General features: G+C 43.5%; 1 protein-coding gene across 2 annotated transcripts in view; it reads left to right on the forward strand.

The window, feature by feature from the left end:
* The window catches only part of CDC42SE1 (CDC42 small effector 1), a 127,751-nt gene that overhangs the window by 83,224 nt on the left and 22,301 nt on the right, over window positions 1–22,226 (forward strand). For both annotated transcript variants that reach the window (XM_085638565.1, XM_085638566.1), the window contains exon 3: window positions 18,672–18,782. In XM_085638565.1, coding sequence (XP_085494691.1) covers window positions 18,672–18,782 — 111 coding nt within the window. The remainder of the gene's footprint in view (window positions 1–18,671; window positions 18,783–22,226) is intronic.

Below are 22,226 nucleotides of genomic sequence, written 5' to 3' on the forward strand. Positions count from 1 at the left end.
TCTTCACTCCTTCCATGATGCCCTTGGTGATAACTGGATAACGATCTCTCTGCACCTTTTTCAGGTTTTAGTTGCCATATATGGTTCTGGTGGACTGTTGCAAACAAACCAGCCCCATCTCATTGATACTTTTAAGCATTGTCAACTGTATGTATGTATGTGTATGTGTGTGTGTGTGTGTGTGTGTGTGTGTGTGTGTATATATATATATATATATATATATCTCCATATCCTTCTGACGGTTGCCAGTAGGTAGTTCTAGTTAGGACCAAGTTTCCATAGGAAGAGCATTTTTTGTTTTGCTTATAAGTTTGGAAAATTTCATGTAGATTCATCAAACGACGCCAAACTAATTCTTTGTTCATATCAGCTCCTATGTTGAAGGTTTGGGGGTGATTCGTCAAGGGGGGGACCGAGAAAAAGGGGGGGGTCTCTAAACGTGTTTTCTCCATGTTGATTTCCATAGGAAACTTTAGACAAGGCTACGGGTGAACGGAATTACCCCAAATTTGGCAGGGAAAAGGGTCTTGGTCTAGAAAGCACACTTTTGTTTGTTTGGTGTAAATTTGTTCAGTAGTTTTGGAGAAGTATCAAAATTTACAGATATCGATATGTGGGAATTCTGCCTTCTGATTGGCTGAAGCGTTATGAGCACAAGCTTGCTGCTTATTGGCTGCGAGTGGTGCGAGCGGTTGCAACTAGGAAGTGTTGGCAGCCATTTTGTGATTCAGTTGAAGCGATTAAGGGGGGGGAAAAGGGCGAAAAGAGGAGGGTAGGAGCGCTGTGAGGTCTGTGGGGTGGTTAGGGGTGCTATACAGGGAGTGTGATGGTGCTAAGGTGAGGTGCCAGTACACTCGGGGATGAAACCGTGAGATGATTGCTGTAAACTGATGTGCTCTAGGCGCTGTAGCATACTGGCTGCTGTAGCATAGCTGTGCAAGTGATGTTAGTATGGGTTTAGACTATATAGCGGGAGTGGGAAGCAAACTACTCACCCCTACCGGTCTGAAGACTTGAATGGAGTGTTTTAGCAAGCAGGAATAAAGAAATAATCGTGAAGAATATAATGCAGAATGTTGCAATGCCACAGAAGACAAATGGTGAAATCTGGTGCGTTTTAAGAAAGTGGCTGTGTGGGATAAAGCGATGGAGTCTGCAAGTTATATAAAAAAGTGTCTTTATTTAAGTGCCATAAATGGACCCACTGGTGCAAGAGCTAAGGTATCCAGCTAAGGCAAACTCCAACCGCTTCTGCTGTATTCAAAGCTGAGCTTCTGCATCCGTCAATTCCACATTACATGTTACAGTTCCATGTGACATAAACAATACCTATTAGACATGAATGACTGTAAATTGTAGAAGGAAAATAAAGGTAGGATAAGTTTACCACACTGTGCCAACCAGTTCCTAAACAATGCCGTGTTTTTTTATCTTGATCGCCAGTTCGTGAGCCGAGGCGGAGGATGAGTTAATTTGTGTGAAAGGGCTTCGTGGAGAGAGATGTGTGTACAAAGAATAGATATGGTTTCAAAATGGATGTCTGGTTTAGGCTAATTTAGCAAGTAAATATTGTATGTGCATAAGCCATACATCATACATCCCTGGTTAGTGTGGAGACGTAAGGGCCAATAATGAAAACCGAGTTCAAATGCCTAACCATACTTAGAAAGTTATTATATGAAAATAGTTCAATTGAAGTGTATTAAAAAATTTAATAGGAAGAAGTCAAAAAAGTTGGAAAAAATCAATCCAAGAATAAAGTGAATTTCTTGCAAGTCTTGAAGATTGCAGTCCGGAACTTCTTCAGCGGCTTGAGATGCGTAATGTTTCAAGAGGCCATTGTTGCCATTGTGTGAGAAAAGCGAAGCGATCTAATTCTTATCCTCGAAGGGACAGTAATGTTCCTCTAATGTTGGAGCGGCAATTTGAATTGGCAGGCAATCTGCGATGTTGTCAAAGGTCGCACGTTGCAGGAGTTCTTTCGCGGCTGCGCAGAAATCCCATTCTGCCAGGATACCTTTGTGCGTTGCATCCGCCATTGCTCCACTTCCCGAACAATCAAGTTCATGGTTTTCAAGATACTCCATTACCTGCTGGATATCCAGAGCGTTTGCTGGGATGTTGGCAAGGCATAGATCCATTTGCCAGTCGATTGGGCAAGTTTTGCAATAAAAAGATGGTTGCACGCAGATTGTATATGTGTAAATAAATGTCATGTTGTTGCTGGCTCTGATAATAGATAGAGGCAGGCAGACGAAAAGTTGTTCCATTTTTTCACGGTATTGATCTAGCTTCGCGTATAGGCGTATTCTGTCGGACAAGCTTGTTACCTCAGGGAGCATAGCCGTTTTTAACAAGCTAAAATAGTAGTAGGATGGCCGTAAACAGAGCGAGAATTATGGGCACTGTTGCTGTTATTCTAGAGTTGATCGAATGAATGAAGTCTGGTATTAGACTAAAAACAGTTTGAAAGCCTGTGAGAAGGCCGGAGGAGACGATGTTAAAGTGTGCCAGACCTTAAATGTCCGATGTGTTGAAAATTCTGTAACAATTCACAAAGTTTAATGGGAGGTTCGTATTTAAAAAGGAATGTTTTTTACTTTAAGTTTGTGCTATCTGCAGTCGATATATTACTTTTGGAGAAGTGAGGGACACTTCTGTTTGAAACAAAAGCGCTTTCTGTTTGCTCCGTTTAATAAAATCTGTTTTCAAAGTAGGTATTGAAGGCCAAGTTGAACTTTGAAAGTTACTTTGTGTGGGTAGGAATAGAGATTGCCAGAGGAAATTATCTGGTTTGAAACAGTAAGGATATACGGTATGCCAGCTCGCATTGCGTAGCAGTCCATGTTATTAAGAACCAGATAACTGCCGTTAGAAAGCTGTGTGAATGTTGGTCTGATTGTGGGAGTTGGCGGGCTTTTAAGAAAGCACGCAAGATTGAGGGCTGTAAGCTTAGAAGCGTCGTGCAGTTGGATATTCTTGCATAGTAATGAATGATTGCCATTGTGGTCCCACTTTTCACCTGTGATAAAAACTTGGGTATCTTCTTTAGGACAACGATATGTAAATGGGAGAAACCACTGCTCGTGAATAAACGTGCTACCTTTATATAATCACATACAACATGACAAACCACAAGTACGCCTAGCAGACACAACACTACGTACTGTGGGAACCGTGGCTAGCCATGTACACAAACCAAACCTGGCTTGGCACCTCTGCCACACAGTGCGGGGAGAGATGGGAGCAAAGCATGTGCGAAGGTGGCGAGTGATTCTCGATTATAAAAGTAAACCATGCAAAGGGTTGAGGGGATGTGCGTATGCAGAGCACAGACATGTACATGTCAACATACACTGATGGTCTGTTGAGTGAAGTCGACAGTGGACGCAACCATGATTGTACAGTCAGTAGGGAAGATTACGAAAATCCCCGCCCCCCCCCCATATCTTTAGCGTAGTTGGCTGGCTCGGCAGACGCAAGGCTAGCGTAGGGTATGAATAAAAGGCACATTTCTCTGGGTGGTTCTCTTCCGGAATGGCGAACATGTCTGTCAGGTTTGCGCAGCTTACACCACCAGGAGGCTGACGCTGTGAGCGAAGGTGGATGCGGGAATAATGCTCTCAGCCTGCTGCTACCCAGAAACAGTCATGGCCGCTGCGACGCACATCTGCCCCACAGTTCACCTTTCCACACCGTCGTATGTGAAAGAGGGTCCATCACGTGCCGGCGGAAGCTCCTGAACCGAGGTCTGCGAGCTGGGAAGGCTTCTGAGATAAACGCTGGCTACCGCGACACAGGCAGACCGCACCCAGCCTGAGGCCCAGCACCGTGGAGTGCTCTGTAGACTACTAACACAGTAGTCCAACAGGTACCAACAGTGGAACGGTGTCTTGATCCCAGAATGGACGATCTCCGATATTACCTGCTGCTTGGTCTTCACAGAACTCCCTCCGTTTAGGTGCATCAGACTCTGTTTTTCCGTAGCTAAGTGCTGCACATGATCATTGGGCTTGGCTGACTACAGTTGCTGGAGTACACCGCAGTACATCTGAAGAGTGAAACAGGGTCTTGATCCCACAAAGTACGATGGTAGAACTGCTGAGAGTGGAGATGAAGGTACTCTCTTCGAACAGATGCAACCAACTCTACGTCCCAACAGTGGAACGGTGTCTTGATCCCAAAATGGACGATGTACGATATTACTTGCTGCTTGGTTTTGACAGAACTCCCTCCGTTGAGGTGCATCAGACTCTGTGCTTCCGTAGCGAACTGCTGCACATGATTATTAGGCTTTGCTGACTGCAGTCGGAGGAGTACACCGTTTTACAGCAGGTCGGAACAGTGAAACCGGGTCTTGATTCTGTGATTGAGGATGTCAGAAGTTAAAGTTTGTGACGATTTGTGTGTACCCCCTCCGATCAGGTGCAACCAACTGCGTGCTTCCGGATCCAACGGTACGTGACTATGGCGTTAATGACCACTGCCTCTGGCCTACACTGCGGTCAGCAGGGCTCACAATTCAGATGGAGTGGTGATTGTTTAATTACAGAATCCAGTAGGCAACTAACTAAGTCTATTGAAATATACACAATAGCCTTTTAGTATACTTGCTTGAAGTTTTTTAAGATGACTTGTAGGTCTAGTACAATGACCAAATTCTTCTTGGTAGTGGTAAAGAACACTGAATAACAGTGGACAGCAGAGATCGCAATTCAAATTGTTTTGATGTATTTATTGCAGAGTTTTGTGTAATTTATGTTGTTGTATTTTGTGAAGAGGAAGTGAGACAAAGTATTCATGGAAGACTGTGCTCACTACTGCCTTCAATTCACACTGCAGACAGCAGTGTTCACAATTCAGATCGAGTCGCTATTGTAGATGACACTGTCCTGTAGGCAAGACATTGCTCCAGTGCGCTCTGTCCGCACGACGCATACGCATCATCACAGGGTCCGCACACGGTTTTTGTTGCTTCGCGTACGGCAAACTGCCGCCACGTGGTTGTGGGCCCTTGCTGACCGCTCTCTGGCCTACACTGCAGACAGCAATGTTTACAATTCTGATCGAGTAGCTATTGCAGATGATGTAGTGTTGTAGGCAACAGACATTGCTCCAGTGCGCTGTGTCTGCCCCACGCATACGCATCATCACAGGGTCCGCACACGGTTTTTGTTGCTTCGCGTACGGCAAACTGGGCAGCTCAAGTCAACGCCACGTGGTTGTGGGTCCTTGCTGACCACTCTCTGGCCTACACTGCAGACAGCAGTGTTTACAATTCAGATTGAGTCGCTATTGCAGATGATGTAGTGTTGTAGGCAAGAGACATTGCTCCTAGTACGGCCAGCCCGCATCATCGCTGGCTGTGCACATGCTGAATGCTTTTGATGTGGCTATCTAAGTGCACTAGACCTGATGGACCCTTTGACACAATCTTTTTGTGTATTATTTCAGATCTTCTGCCTGTATCTTAGTATACCACAAGTTATGGTTCTTTTACGATAGAATCTTTTCTGTATTATTTCACATCTAGTGTCCTTACCTTACTGCAGCACAAACTATTGACCCTTTTATTATTGAATATGTGTGTGATCCAATGATTACTGTTGTAGTTGATGCTAGCAGCAACCATTGCCTGAGGGCTGGTTTACACTCTCCCCACACGCATCCAGCACAGACGTCACTGGATATGTGACCCTGGTAATAAAAAGGAGTTGAGCGCGAGTGCCCGTACCCACTTCCACGATCTATCTGTGTCCGTGTGTTCATTATCTATGCATGATACTGCCCCTGGGCCGTACCACATTACATTGTGCTGTGGACAGAGCTATGTAACCATGTTACCTCTGGCAGTGGGGAAAAGTTCTGTAATGTAGCTTTTAGATGCATGGCTATCACAGGTGGAAGGCTACTTTACAGAGCATGAATATTGATGAAGATGATGGTTGCATGTTGTGTGTAGTGTCGGATATGTGTAAAGGTTTCACAAAAGCTCTGTAAGCAGAAGAGGGGTCTCATCAAACGCTGTAGAGAGAATGGCTAAAATGGGTGGAGTCCTCCAACTGTTACAATGGGAAATGTTATGAACCAATCAAATGCTTTTCTTTAAGGTCACATGGCAATCGCGCTCCGAGCGCGTAAGGAGGCCGCACCCGACGCGATTTTGAGAAAATATTACCATAATATAAGTTTATTAGTTAGAAATATATAAATGTTTAAAATATTTAGATTATCGCTTGTTCTCATATACATTTTAAACTTATTTAGATATAGTTTTGAGACAAAAAAATGAGGGTATGGCGCTCCCGGCGCAACACCATACGTCTATGACGTAACACAGGGCCTGGCAGCGTGCACTCGTCGCATATGCAACGCGCAGCGGGCTTGACCCCCATACGTACATGACGTAAGGCGCGGCTTGGTACTGCGTACCCGTCTCATACCAAAGTAACAGCTGGCGCGACCATATATATATATATATATATATAATGTTATGCGGGACGCGGTGACACGAACCAGTTGGATACGAAATGCGCATCCTTTACGAGTTTAGCAATATGGCGGATAGGATTCGCGTGCTGATGGAGCTTGGTACACTACCGGTACAGGACTTCAGTTTTCTCAAAAAAATAAAAATAAACGATATACATACTTTTTTTTGAAGATATAAAACATTACATATTTTTTAAATAAAAAAAAGGATAATAGAGTTCCAAAAAAATAGAAAAAATATAGCTTTTATAAATATTAAAATATGAAATTAACATTTAAAAAACCTTTGAAATTCACTGAAAAATACATAGGTTTTACAGACGTTCTAGTTAGAAATTAGCATTTAAAAAACCTTTGAAATTCACTGAAAAAACCATAGGTTTTACAGACGTTATAGTTAGTTGGACATTTGACTCATATAAAACCAGAGAAATTTGCCCGTTCTAGTTAGTTGAGCTAACTAGAACTCGCACGCCCGCAATGCACTGCTGATGATGTCACATATTACATCACTCATGACATGGTCAATGACATCACTGATGACATCACTGATGAACTCATCCACCTGATAATCTGATGCACATACTGATGGCCTAATCTAAACTTTGATACATGCACTCTAAAATACAGACTACTATTTTTGAAACCATACACACAATGCCAGATACTACACACCACCCACTATTTCCTAGGTCTACACTCGCATCCACTCACTTATACATGCAGTTACTCATCAATACAGTACTATAATATGCACTCATACACCTATACATACAGTCACAGTCCGCCACTCATCCATAGTTACTCACACACCTAGTCAGTCATGCAAAGAATCAATCACATACCCATTTACTCATGTATACAGTTATACACACCAACTGCGTTATTTATACACACACACCACATCACTTATTTATGCAGATACTAACACATACTTACTGTCTTATACAATCACTGATACAAGCAGACACTCTTTTATACACCCACAATTAACTTACTCTCACGTATAGTCATTTATATACTCCAACAGTCACATATACTGCCTTAAAACATATGTAGTTACTCACACATATACCAGTGAGACATTCATTCTCACACACACACACACACCCACCCCCCCTTCCCAGATGTAGTTTTGAATCCATACAACCAGTGAATCACCCACTCAGACATGTATGCACAGTCACACACCCTCCCCTCCCTCCCCACCCACCCACCCACCCACCCACACAGACACTCAGGCACTCAGGCACTCATACAGATACTCAGACAACAAATCAATAACCCATATAGACACTCCTGTAGCTACTCACCAATCCATGCAGCCGCTTATACACCAACTGAGACACTAATCGAGACTTTCACACAGTTTAGTCACTAACCCATAAATTCAGTAACACATGTTCAATCATTCACTTGTACAGTCAGTCACACACCTACTAAATAATCCATTCAGGGACGTGTAAATTCACTCTCTTCAATACACCTTGGCATAGATATATATGAAAAATATTTAAACTTTACAGAAACCCACATTCACTTGATGATGTCATCAGTGATGTCATTTGAGATGTCATATGTGAGGTCACTGACCATGTCATGAGTGATGTAATATGTGACGTCATCACCCGTGCATTGCGGGCGCGCGAGTTATAGTTAGCTCAACTAACTATAACCGGCAATTTTCTCTGGTTTTATGAGTTCAATGTCCAACTAACTAAAACATCCCTGAAACCTATGATTTTTTCAGTGAATTTCTAAGGTTTTTTAAATGCTAATTCCTAACTATAATGTCTGTAAAACCTATCTTTTTTTCTGTGTGTGTGTATATATATGTGTCAGCAAGGTAGGGGATCCTGTTGAAACGTGTTACAACACATTCAATTAATAAACTTACTTGAAACTGATATTGCGGTGTCGGTATCTAGCTGTCAGAATTGGAAATGCTGGAGTTGGATGTGGATATATACACCCAAAAAAAAGTAGTGCACTCTGGGTAGTTCTCAATTTTAGGTGAAATGCAGCTCCAGTATACAGCACCCAACACCAGCGACACCCTAAATTTGCTCACCTAAAATGTCTGCTTTTCTATCAAAGTTTTTAAGCGTAGGATTAGCACAGTGCCATCCACGCCGAGATAGAAAGGGACAAAGTCTTTTGCCATTTCTACAGCAAAGTCTTTAAGCGTAGGATTAGGACAGTGCTATCCATGCCGAGCTGCAAAATGGCCAAAGCCTTTTACCACTGCAGGCTCAGTATTACAGCTTTGGATTGGTAAAATTCCATGCAAGCCAACCTGAAATGAATAAAAGCAACCCCTAACACGTGTTTCGCTCTCATTCAAGCTCTTCAGAGAGGTATAGGTTTGTCCAGACACAAGGAGCACCCAGTAAAAGTCAAAACAAAACCCTTTCAAGCATACAGTGACGCATAAATTATGCACAAAAAGAAGCAGAGAACTCTGGGAAGTTCTCAAGTTTAGGTGGAAAGCAGCTCCTGTATAGAGCACCCTCAACACCAGCGACACTCTAAATTTGCTCACCTGAAATGTCTGCTTTTCTATCAAAGTTTTTAAGATTGGGATTACCACAGCATCCATGCCGAGCTGTAAAATGGCCAAAGCCTTTTGCAACTTCAGGCTCAGTATTACAGCTTTGGATTGGTAAAATAACATCCAAGCCAACCTGAAATGAATAAAAGCAATCCCTGACACACGTATATCCACAAGTGATTTTGAAAATGTAGTCTGCAATCTGTGTCCCTGTTCGCCAAACCTCACACGTAAAGGTCTGTGCGTCCAAGATTTTTTTTTTTTTTTTTGTAGCTTTTCGAACTTGAGTGACAGATCTGAAAAGAATTGATTTGGACTTTCCGCGAAGTGCAGTGTTACCTGCACACTCGGAGTTACACCTGTATTATATAGGAAAGTCTGTGTGCTCCTACCAATGCCTTAAGTTCTAAACAAACCCGGTTGCTTTTTAAAGCTCTCGAGGCCCAGTTCTTGCAAAACATCCGGCCGAAGCAGGCCCAGAGCAAGTTGTTTGAAAAACGCGAGCCCGGGCGTTGCTGAAGACGAGGGCTGGTCTGCCGAAGCACGTAGTAAAACTTATTTAATAAAAGACCTCTAATACAGCTTCTGCCAAACAAGGGCCTGCTTCTGTTCTAAGGGGCTGCAGGAGTTTATGGGCCCCGCCGTGGAACATTGTGGCACACCCGAGAGCGTGTGAATGTGCAAACTGAAAAGATTCACTATGAGGAAGTTGGGACACTTGCGAAACATGCGGGATAGGGGCTCTTACGAACTAGTTATCCGACCGCATTGAAGTAGGTCCTGCTTGTTCTGCATTTTGTAAATTCAAGACATTTTTTCAAGTAAAAAGTATAGGGCAAAGGTGCAAATCGTTAGAACTAGGTTTAAAAGGGAGCAGGGCACCGCACTCTGCTTAGGAGGTATGAAAGCTTACTACTCCATACTCAACAGAGAACCCACAGTGCATCTCTAAGGTGCATTTAAGCACTGCAGGTGCCGTGTGACCCTGCGGTGCATTTAAGCACTGCTGCATTTAAGCACTGCAGGCGCTGTGTGACCCTGCGGCGCTTTTAAGCACTGCTGCATTTAAGCACTGCAGGCGCTGTGTGACCCTGCGGTGCATCTGAACACTGCAGGCGCTGTGTGACCCTACAGTGCATCTGAACACTGCAGGCGCTGTGTGACCCTACAGTGCATCTGAACACTGCAGGCGCTGTGTGACCCTGCGGTGCATTTAAGCACTGCAGGCGCTGTGTGAACCCACGGTGCATTTAAGCACTGCAGGCGCTATGTCAACCCACGGTGCATCTAAACACTGCAGGTGCTGTGACACTGCAGTGCACCTAAACACGGAGTACGCTGTGTGTCCCTGCGCTACATCTAAACACTGCAGGCGCTATGTGAACCCACAGTGCATCTAAACGCTGCTGGCGCTGTTAGGCCTGAAGTGCCTCTAGACACTGAGGGAGCTGTGTGCCCGTGCTGTACATCAAAACGCTGCTGGCGCTTCGGTGAGTTTATGGGCAGAAGGAACGCTGGGCTAGTAAGATGCCACGTTTTCTTCCACTGTTGGCACCTTTATGACTTTTCAGCCTTGTTTTGGAAGGGTTCACTTCCTAAACAGGTCTGTGGTGGTACTGGGGCGGGGAGGAGGGTTAGGAAGGTGCTATTACATACCATGCCTTTTCTGGGTCTGGGTAGTGACCGCTATGAAACCACCCTTCTGCTAACAAAACGGGTAAAAAGGCCTTTGGATCCGCCTCCTTTCAGCCATTCGCTTCACTCGGTCAGTCTCTCTCATCCAATTGCTTAAGACATTTTAATGTCGTCATGGCTCAGCCCAGTGCAGCCTTTATCTTTCATCTAATGTTACTGGCTTTTTCGGGTACATCCTTCGGCCTCCACTCTAGTCCGTGCGTTGAAACTGCATGACAGATCACTTTGCAGCTACTGTCCTCTTTTTGCTCCCTCTCCGGAGTCTCCTGCTAGTACACCAATGCTGCCTGCATTAGCACATTAAACCCAGACCTATTGGCTTTGCCAACGCTGGTTTGAAATTGTTGACAAATGCTGGTCTACAGACAGTTTTGGTGATTCATTAAACACAGGGATTAACACTACCAGTCAATTTGGCCCTTATAACTGAAAAGGTTTTCTCAGGGATCCAGTAACAGACCCTTGGCACTTGGAAGACGTGCACACAGAGACACCCCGACTGAACACAAACACATCGGTCAAGCATCTTTCACACAGGCTGTGTGTGTGTGTGTGTGTGTGTGTGTGTGTGTGTGTGTGTGTATATGTATGTTACAAGCTGTAGCAGTGCATGCCTGACTCGCGCATGCGGAACAGTTTCAACAGTCAGGGATAGCCCAGTTTTGCAGTGGTGTGAGCATCAATTTCCACAGGAGCTAAACATTATGACAAGGTACTAGGGAAAACCAAAAGAAAGATGGAATGGACAAACTAACCCACAACGGGGTTGAGGGATAACTTTACAGCGCTGCATACATCTGGAGTGTAGGCAAGCTTCTCACTGGCACGATTAGTGCAGCCGAAAGAGGTGCAAATTTCTGTCACTGAACTAGTAGAGCATGTGCATTAGCAGTTCAAGCCTCCCCCACACACAACCGTTACAGCAAAAGGAACCCAGAGGTGAAGCACATATAGAATATCGGACTGTACCAAAGAAACTGCTGCCGGTGAGACTCCAAAGTCCAATCCCACTACACGGCTCTGAAGTGTATGATCACCAGCACTGATTCCATCCCCTTGGGATCTTCTGGAGCCGGGTATTGGTTTGCAGAGATGGTCAAGCCGAGGCAGTCACCCAGTAAAGTCCGCATCTCCATTCTCATGTTATGGATCTGTCCATTCGCAGAACTAGTCATGCGGCAGAAACACTGAGCCAGAGCACAGAACTCTCAGGGCCTAGGACCATGAGTTATCATCTTGAACTTTTGTAGCCAAATCCCCGACTGGCGCTCCCCCGTTTGATGAAAGGTCACTGTACTTTTCCATTTCAAATAGAATAGGTTTTGGCCTTGTCAGCACCTGGATGCTACAAGATCTTACTCCTTTCGGCTCTTTTCAGCTAAAGAAACCAGAACAGGCCATGGATTTCACTCTCAGATTATGAACTGTTCAAGGAAAACCTGAGCTGGTGCTCATTCACCCTAAAGAAATGAATATGAAACTCAAATGGTTTCAAATCCTTCTAAAAATAAAAATGGCCACCTCGCCACTTCTGGGGCAACTCAGAACCCTCTTTGGGGAAACCAAGGATATGTAAAATTCTTCCAATAACAGCTGTCTAGTCAATTTCCTATAAATTACCACCCTATTTGTTTTCCTGTGGTGGCCCTAAATCGCCAATATGTCAAAAGAATATCAATAATAAAATTGTCATCCAGGTGCTTTAAAAAAAACGCATGAAAAAATGGCTGCTTGGAGATGTATTAATGTATTACGTTTTTTATATTGTTTATTTTAAGCACCTCGGACTGTAATCGTTTTTAGAATAGGTTACTATTTCACATGTTTGGATTAGGTACACGGTGTTTTTTTAAAAAATGTTTTACTTTTAGGGGAGGGCTTGACACACCACGCTGGAGTGGAGTCTGAGCCTGATTGGAAACTGTTCCTTTTATTCTCGAATGTAAATGCTAAATATTGCGATAGTGCATGAATAGTTTCCATGTATGCCTACAAGCAGTACTCCCAGATTCTCTTTCAGTGAGGTTATGTCTTGAGCTCTGGTTGACTGCTTGGGTGGGAGTCAAACGTCTTTGGCAGTGATTGGTTTGTAGCAACAAATCCCTGTTCTAGAGGTTGTAGATTTTTTTTCTTGTTTTCATTTCGTGGTTATTGGCTCTATTTCTAAAGATGTTACTATGAGCACCTTAAAGTTCTCAATAGTTTATCGCGGTGCATTGTGGGTGGTACATATTTGGGGTCTCCTTTTGCATTCTATTTATTTGAGAGTTTTATATAGCGCTAGCTTAGACCAAAAGGTATCGGAGCGCTTTATAACAGTAATTGTTCACATCAAATATAACAAGTCTATACAGAGCATCTGAGTAAGAGCGCTTTACAACAGTAAATGTTCACAACATATGTAAAAAGTCTAGTAGACATTATTATTATTTTGAGTTTTATATAACCGTAGCTAGACCCAAAGGTATCTGAGCGCTTTACATGTTCCATGCACATATTCACTCTTCATTGATGTTTGCAAAGCGGAGCAGGCACAAATACTCATGAAATAACCCTTTTTAAATCCTGTCACCCATTGATAAAAATGTGCATCTGTCTGACTGGACACCTGTAGTTGGGCATACATGAAACATTATCCACTCCATAAATGGATCTTTAGCCTTCTATTTAATGGTAAACTCTTAGACTCGCTTTATTCATATACGGTTTATAAAAACACGTTGACCTTGTTACTCCCAATTCTGCTAGATTTTATATAACTCTGAGATTTGAATAATTAGTCTGTCCCTCAACCAAAAGCATACCATTGAGATTTCAATCCACAAACCCTTTTGTTGAGTACATATTCCTGGGGTGGACAGAATACCTAGGTATAACCACTTCAAGCATTCGAGTGGCTGCAGGACAATAATGGAGCAGAAGACTCTACAGCATTCTCACCTTTTGGGAGGGTGAAATCTCGCTCGGCACCGGCCTATCATAAACGTCATCCGTGGGTAAAAGCGATGCAACAGAGAACGTACTGCTGCAGCTGATAGACCTAGCAATGTATTGTGTGCTTTCGAATACCAAAACAAGATTTAATATTGCGACCCAAAGTTATCAAAATACAAAGGTTCTGATAGACAACAATTCACGAGGTTATACAAACGTTGTAGCAACACAATTTCATAGGCATAGTAGAGTTAAAAGACTCATGCTTTCATTTCCCCCATGCAACCAGGACACTGGACATCTCAAGTTTGTGACCCGGCATTACCCATTAAAGGTATTATTTGATATAAAGCCTGTGCCAAGAGTGTTTCCCAAAACTCGAGCAGCGGTGGAGTAGGCAAGCCCTTCATGTGCAACGTTTCCTCAACGACCGGCTGGTGAAATGGAACACATTCCAATAATAACAATTGAACCTACTGTCTCAGTTGTTATTCACAACAAACTTGATAAAAATACTCCTCCCCCCCCCCCCCCCCCCCTCCCCATTACAGGGACAAGAGTGGCATTCCTGGGGGCAGAAGTAGACAACGTATAGGTGATTTCCAAGCAAATAATAACGGTGCAATCATTGCAGGATCAGAGTTGCTTTTAACAGACATCTGAGTCCAACGGTGAGGACAGTCCGCAGGTTGTTGGGTATGATGGCCTCATGCATGCATTTCATTCCAAATGCAAAGCTGAGTATGAGACCAATACAGCAGCGGTTGAACAGTGGTCAGACGTTGTTGGAAGTGAGAGGATATAGTGGTTCTATCAAGCGGTCAGCACATGATTAAAAAGGTGGTAAAGGAAAAGTATGTTAACAGAAAGCTCATTTGTAACGCTAGCCGTCCTACCAACAGATGCATCATCCATGGGATTGTGTTTACACATGGACGCCTCATAATAAGGAGTCTCAGCTCCAGGCTAGAACCAGTGAAGATGATCTTTCCAGCTCTATAGGCTTCGCAAAGTCAACTTCTCTTCAAGAGGGTGGAAATAATGACACAACAAAACTGTTATTCTACCTCAACAGAGATACAGTCCCAAACCCAATGTCAAAATGAACACAACAGATTTGGAGGTTGGTGATTGTAAAGAGTGCCTTAATTGTAGCAAATAATTTACAAGGACTAGAAAACGCTCTTGCAGATTAACTAAGCAGACAAGCAGGCATATGGCACGCTTGGGAATTGATACAGTGCGTTGGTCATATGCTTTCTTTTCACTGGCGGACATCTGTTGGAAGAAACAGAGAATAGAGAATAGAGAATGCAAAAGCTTTAGATCCCGGCATTGCTGCCCTATGTTTGAGGGGAGTTCATTGTCAATAAGTTGGTACGAATATTTCCTCGCGCGTTTTAGTCGATATGAATGATTCCACTAATTCTAAAGAAATTCAAGGTTTCCAACATGGTACTAATTATAGTGACATCCAAATGGACATATTAGATATGGGGTTCACATCTTATGCAGATGGTGCAAGGTAATGTGATCGCAATTCCAAAGCAAAGCGACATATACAGTGAAGGTAGGGAAAGTATTTAATCAGAGTCTAGGATGTGGAGCAGGGTTTCACAGATCAAGCTATACTGGTGAGATAGGCTGTATACTTAGCTATGCCTCTTTAAGGGACATCTATTGCCAATTGCTCCTTCTATTAAAAGTATTAATAAACAAAATCTTTTTCCCAATCCACTTATCAAAAGATTCTTAGAGGAAACAAAGCGTACCCTCAGGTGTTCTACCTACCTCACAATAGAATCTAAATCTAGTGTTAGCAGGACTGATAAAGTCGTCTTTTGAGAAGGTTCACAGAGCTTCATTAAAGCAGCTAGCATTAAAACGGCATTTTTCATTTCTATTGTCGCTTTAAGAATGTGAGCTAGATGCAGGCACTCATTTTTCAGAAGCCATACTTCTGTCTTAAAAGACGTGGTTATTATGAGAATACAAATAAAATTTTAACCGAAAGTAGTTCCATGATGTCATGTTAATCAAATTACACAGTTGCCATCTCTTTTTTCTCAAAAGCCAACACATGCAGCAGAAAGCATTGGCAGGAGGGGATAGTGGAACCCCAGACTTCCATGGTTCGTCAATGTATAGTGATAGCTGCTGGAACTTTTAAGGCGGACACTTGCCTATATAGACGCCTAGCATAGGAGATACGCCAACCACTGACAGACTTGGGTATCAAATGGGGGGGGGGGGGGGGGACTTGGGTGAGGCTATTGATGAGAAACCATGGGGAGAACTTGTTAAAAGGCCTGGAAGAGTACTAGAAATGCGCGGTTCCATCTGATTCACTTCCATGTATTACATAGGGCATATCAAACCCCGAGTAAGATTAACGAATATTTGGGGCCTCGACCGCCTCCCGGAGGTGTAACTTGAAGGGTGCAGGGTTTTTTTACACATGCTCTGGGATTGCCCACGTCTGGGAGGGTTCTGGAGAGGGGTGACTGCTGGGTTGGCGAGCACGACTGAGTGAGCAGTAGCACTGACTCCAGGATTTTGCTTGCTACATTGGTTCCCTCACGCTGCCAGGAATAAGGTCACCAGCAAGTTCGTAGACTTGGGGTTGATGTTGACTAAAAGAGAAACCACTAGCCATTGGAAGCCGAAAAATGGCCCTAGCGTGCCAAGATGGACGAGGGAGCTTGTGAAGTGGGCAGAATGCGAAGGAACCTTCAGACTGCAAATGGCCCAAAGAACCGGCAACGAAAAGACGTTGGAGGCAGCGAGGGCATGGGTGGTATTAGTGGACCTACTGCAACAACCGACTGCTGATGAAGATGTAAACCCTGACGTTGGAGGACCCTACTGCGGGAGATTGATCTCTTGACACATCTAGTGTCCCTGACTGCTGACCGCATAATAGGACTGACCGGTATAGTAAGCATCCCACACACCTTCGCCAGTAGGGCGGGTTCAATGAAATAGAACATACTGTTTACTGTTGGATTGACCAACACCTACATGAGGAGGATTTGATAATACAGTGGCATGCCTGGGGGGGTGGGGAGGGTGGACGTTTGGAGGTGGGTGGAGTGGGAGGGAACTCTGTTGGGGCTTTGCTTGAGGGAAAGAACCTCTAGGAGATCCATAACTAATAGATAGCGTGCATTGCAAATCCGTAAAGGACAAAGGGCTGAAGATCAGCCTGGGGCTAGGATGAACACTTATATCCTTGCTCGTTAGCGGGACTGATGATTGTTTGCAGCTGGACATCCTGAGGTTACTATGTTTAACTACATTGCGATGTAAGATGAGACTCGTGCGCAATCCCAATAAACTTTGTGAGATGTTTCAATATGTCTTCTGAAAATCAAAATTCTGTTTTAAAAGAAAAAATGCAGCAGAAAGAGCAATATGATGAATGTAAGAAGAGCAAAAATGATTTTCTATACAAAAAAAATGGCACCCAAAAATCTAAACAATTCTTTCTGACATTTGCACCACTAACCTTAGGAACAGTGGTCACAAAAGGGAACCATTACCAGGTGCTTAGTACAAACTATTAAGCCCTCCTATAAGTTGACATAACTCTAGAAAGTGAGGCAAATGCACATTTTTGCTCCAGTGAATCTTTAGAAGCAATATGCATGGCAGCAACGTAGTCTTTCATCTAAACATACTCACTAAACCTATTTTGTAGTGTTGATATAGAGACACAAAGAAACAGTATTTGGAAAATCGGTACTGAAATATTTGTTTAGTTTCACTCCACCCTCACATCCTCCTCCACTGGGGAAGCAATACCTCTAAGTAAGCTATGCACAGCTTGTGAATCTAGAAGACGGTAATGCTGCAAAAGAAACCAGTTACTTACCCATAAGAATAGGTTTGTAGTCAGAAGCTGTGCTATATTCACTTCTGATGCCCCTGCCTCCCACGTGAAGAGAGGGAATTTGTGTAAATAATTTAAAGTCAAGATAAAGATACCAAAAATAAAGACTTCTGTAAGGTGCATTATTGGCTGACATCTGACATCCCAATGAGTCGTACGGACATCGCCTGGATTGACGCCCATCAGAAAATAGTTTGTAAACACTTCTTTGCGTGGTTTCGATCAGAAAGCGCAGTGTAGGAATTTCTCGTTTGAGCTGAAAACCCCATCCTTTTTGTCAGTTAACTTTTCTAACAGACCAGCACTTTTTCTACTTTCTGTAATACTAATCGGCACACATCCTCTTGCAGATTCCTGGTCAACCAGCAGCCATTTACTCCTTCCTTCCTGCTCTTTCCCTGCCCACATTAGTCGGTGGCCTTCATAACAACATTTCTGCTAATGTGAGATCCTGAGAAGTCATTTCGGTTCTCTTGACCACAAGATCCACCTTGCAACATGCAGATTGCATTGAGATAGGGATTCAGCTCAACTGTCAACCTGTGCAGTTGGAGGAAGAGGACCTCCCGGGATTGGTGCTGTGTAGTAAAGTAAGCGGTACTTGTGGGGAACTTAACAATGGCAGTCCTGAGAAAAACTGATTAAGTACCTGGCCTGTACTCCTCCATGGTCGCAAGCAGGAACTCCATCCACATTCTCATTGCTACTCCAGTGCACCAAACACCTCCTTTTATCTAGCACCATCCCAACATTCGGTGATCTCCTCACAGGGTGCCTCCACTATGGTTGGCTCAGGAGCAGTCACCCAAAGAAAGCTTATGGGATCACTGATTTCAAGACTGAGCAGGACAGAAATAGCCTGTTTAAATGCTTTCTTATGAGTCAACCGTCAAGTGCTGGTATGATCCTCACTCATACCAGCTAAAATAATATGGGTCCATTGTACTGATTTTACCCTTCGAGTATGGTTGTCCTATGCAAACCTTTACACCATAAACCTTGTGAGTGGTACACGGAATTGCTCGTCATTCCTCTTTTGCTATATATGTGTTTTTTGCATGTTGGGCAGGATCTAGTCTCACCAGACCTGTGTCTGCTTTCTTGCAGAAAAAGAAGAGGCGGCGGATCGATCGGACGATGATTGGGGAGCCCATGAACTTTGTGCACCTGACGCACATAGGGTCGGGAGATATGGCAGCCAACGACGGCCTTCGCATGGTACTGTACCAGCAGACCTTTTCTGCATGGGTTAGGAGTGGGAACACTTTTGAGGATAGGGTAGAACATGATCGCTTTGCTGCAATGACATGTCAGTTTAGAAACTCCGTTCACATCAGCCAGTGTTAAGTGCTCGATTTAAATTACTCTTCATTGCTAGTGAACGAGATTAAAGATTGAACTTCCAGGGCCTAGTAGTCGTGTCTCACACCAATTGTAGAGGCATATTTGCAAATATGAGCAAGCGTGGTAGTCACAAAGTATTGAAAGGTTATCTGGATTTCTGCAATGTGCATCATTGCATAGTATGTCAGGGATGTGGAATTCCTATAGCCCGATGCCCAGGACATGTTGTTTGGGGTCAAGGGCAACAAGTTGTAATGTGTATTTTGTCCTTGAGACAAGTCGGCCCAACCCCCTACAGCACAAAGCCTTTGGCTGCCATGTTACAGTAACACATTATGGATCAGGGAAGGGCAATGTCTGCAGTTAAGGTAATATTTGTGACCATTTGTTAATGCTGTTCAAACTTGTATTAATGGTTCATTAATGTAAATTCTTTATTATTAGGGTGGGCGCTCTAAGTAAATGTAAGCTCGGACTGCACTACTGACAGTGGTTCCAGTATAAGAATTTGTACACACGTTTTCAAATATTAGCAATATGAGGCTATGTATAATGCTCCCAGAATGCTCTCCGATTAGATGCAAATATTTGCAGAAGCTTCAAAGCAAGATTGATGAGTCTTTGCTTTCAAAAGAGACTGTTCACCAAGAAATGCAAGTAGGAAATAGTAAGCTAAACTACTGTAAAATTGTATGTAACATTTCTTTGCAGCATCATTTGTTAAAATGTGTTGATGGATGCTAGTATTTCCCAAAAATGTTCAAAATGGAAAATCAGTGTCACTGGTTTCAATAAGATTATGGGAAACCTAAAAAATAAACAAGCCTTGGCAAAGCAGGCAGGTCTGAAATTGGTGGTCAGCCTTTTGGTTTTGTCAATGTGTTTCGGCATGGTGTTTGTAAAACCTTATTGGTGTGGGTGCTGCTGGGCCCTCACCATTATAATAAACATTGGCAAAAGCAAAAAAAGTTTTTGGTCTCAAAAAGCACATATTCCCACAGTAGTTTTTGGCACTGAACAAAACTACTTTGTGTGCCAATATGCTCCTTGTGAAAGAGCAGAAGTTTGTCGCTGACAGTGAAGCCTGCTGATAGACCGAGAGACAGACAGACAGCACTTTCATAAACACATATGGTCATAGTTAATGCTAGACATTATAAGCTGCCCAATTATTAAAGTCTCAAAAGTGCACCCGTTGTATATGGCCTTGCATTAATTGCAGACATACGTGGATTCCAAAGAATTTACTGAAGTAGGCCAAGAAATAGTACTCTTGGAAAATATTTGTGGCTGTGTTTTAGCATGAGCAAATATGCAGGTGTAGATTTGCTCATGCGCGAATCTGAGTGTTTGCAAGTTCCCTTTCCCTCCAACCACTTTTTTACCAACCCTGGAAGAAGTTTCACATCTGGCATTGTCAGGAGTGAAGTTCCAACCTTTCTCAGTATGGGAAAATATTAGAGAAGTGTTGGTGAAAACCCTTAAAACATGCCATGTAGTAGGTTTGCACAGACTCAATAGGACATTCCAACCCTGGAACTATTCCTTAATGCTACCTTCAGCCCCAGTATGTAGAACTGCGGGAACGTGGGAACATAAGGGAATGGCTAGTATTCAAACCCTACTATGGTATGAGCCCTGGCATAATCAGAGACTATATCAGCGCTCTTAAATAATGAGATTGCTGCCATGATTTGTCGTTGCATTACATGGCACAAAAGGGATAAGTGGATTTTGTTACAGGACAAGTAGATTTATGAACCAACCTGCCCAATGGACAAGCAGATATTTTACTAAATTCCACACCCCTGTATGTCCCTCATGGATATGCAGCAGTACTGTGTGCATATAGTGTCTGCATTTGATAGAACAGACCACATCTGTGATAAACGTACATAGACCTTCTAGTGGCTGCAGTACGATGTTCCTTGAAGTGAATCTGGCTGTGAATGTCGTAGCAAAAGAGGCCCTGATCTGGCACTCTTCTACCATGATGTTTTTCATAATTAACTGTTGCATTGTGGAGTTACTCAGGCCCATTAGAAATTTGGACCTAAAAGGCCAAGCGTGCAGAGTTCTACTGGATAAAAAGCGAAGAGTGATTCATTTTATGCAGCTTCTTGGCACCTCTGCTTTCATATTTCTCGTTACAACTACTCACCATATGTACATACACTAATGCTTAGTGTAGATGCCAGCAATCTAAGGAAGTCTGTTCGTAGCTGCCGACACACAAGCCGCGTTTAATTGGCCATATGTCACGAGTTGTACACAGTACTTTCATTGCAGGCTTTGCAACAACGTCATGTATCTCCTCAAGCCTACCATATGCTTTTTGTCATTATGATATGGATGCCGGCCTGGAAGCTGATGCTTAGATAGGTCAAGCTGTGTTGAATGTATTCTGCTGCTATCCTGGGGGTAGTCTCCAGATTTCTTTGCTGTCCTTACAACCTGACTGTTTTTCAATCTTCTCTGAGTGTAGAGGAAGCAATTTGACACAGACATTACCAGTAGAAGAGTGACACGGCTAACTTGACTTGCAGTCTATATATATCCTGTCCTTCCTCCACATAAATCTGCCCACAGCCTCCTCCTAATTTGTGCCTTTGTGTAGACCAGACGAAAAGTACTAAGATGTGAGAGCCAGTGGTCCTTTGGAAACTTGGAGTTTGGGGTGGCACACCTCAGGCTCCCATAACTTTATCTCTTGCTCTGTAAGCTGTTTTCTGGTGCATCTGCTGTGCCTGGGGGCATCTTATGACTTTGTGAAGTGGGCTGTAAGGACAACTTGTAGAAGAGTAACTTGTACAATCCTTAAAAGAGTGAAGCCCCACCAGTGATTGATAGTGCTCATGTAGTGCACGCACCAGGTAGACCAATCGTCAGGGTAGGTGCTTCAAAGGAATTTAATTCCCAGATTCTGTCCTACCAGTCATGAGCCATGGCACTCGGCGACAGACTCGCAAACTAACACCTGCTCTCAACCAGAAGTTTACCCAGCCCTCCCCAGTTAACTCACCTGTAAGATTGAAGTGTTCCAAGGAGTTAGTGTTCCTGGTCCATGGGGGTGACTAGGAGCACATCCAACTAGCCCAGTGCGCATATCCTCTGATTGTGCTGGTATGTACCCTTTGATGCAGTTTGCACAATTGACTGCGACATGTTTGCATGCCCACCGACTCAGCTTTGTGAAGCCAACTCACGGTGGCATCTAACTGCCATACAAAACAGGAGGCCGAGACAGGGAGGAAAGCGTTCATGTATTTTTCGCGATGTCTGAGATGGACAATATTTGCAGATTGCTTATTCCTTTGC

Source organism: Triturus cristatus, chromosome 12 (genome assembly GCF_964204655.1).
Source record: "Triturus cristatus chromosome 12, aTriCri1.1, whole genome shotgun sequence".
Lineage (NCBI taxonomy): Eukaryota > Metazoa > Chordata > Amphibia > Caudata > Salamandridae > Triturus > Triturus cristatus.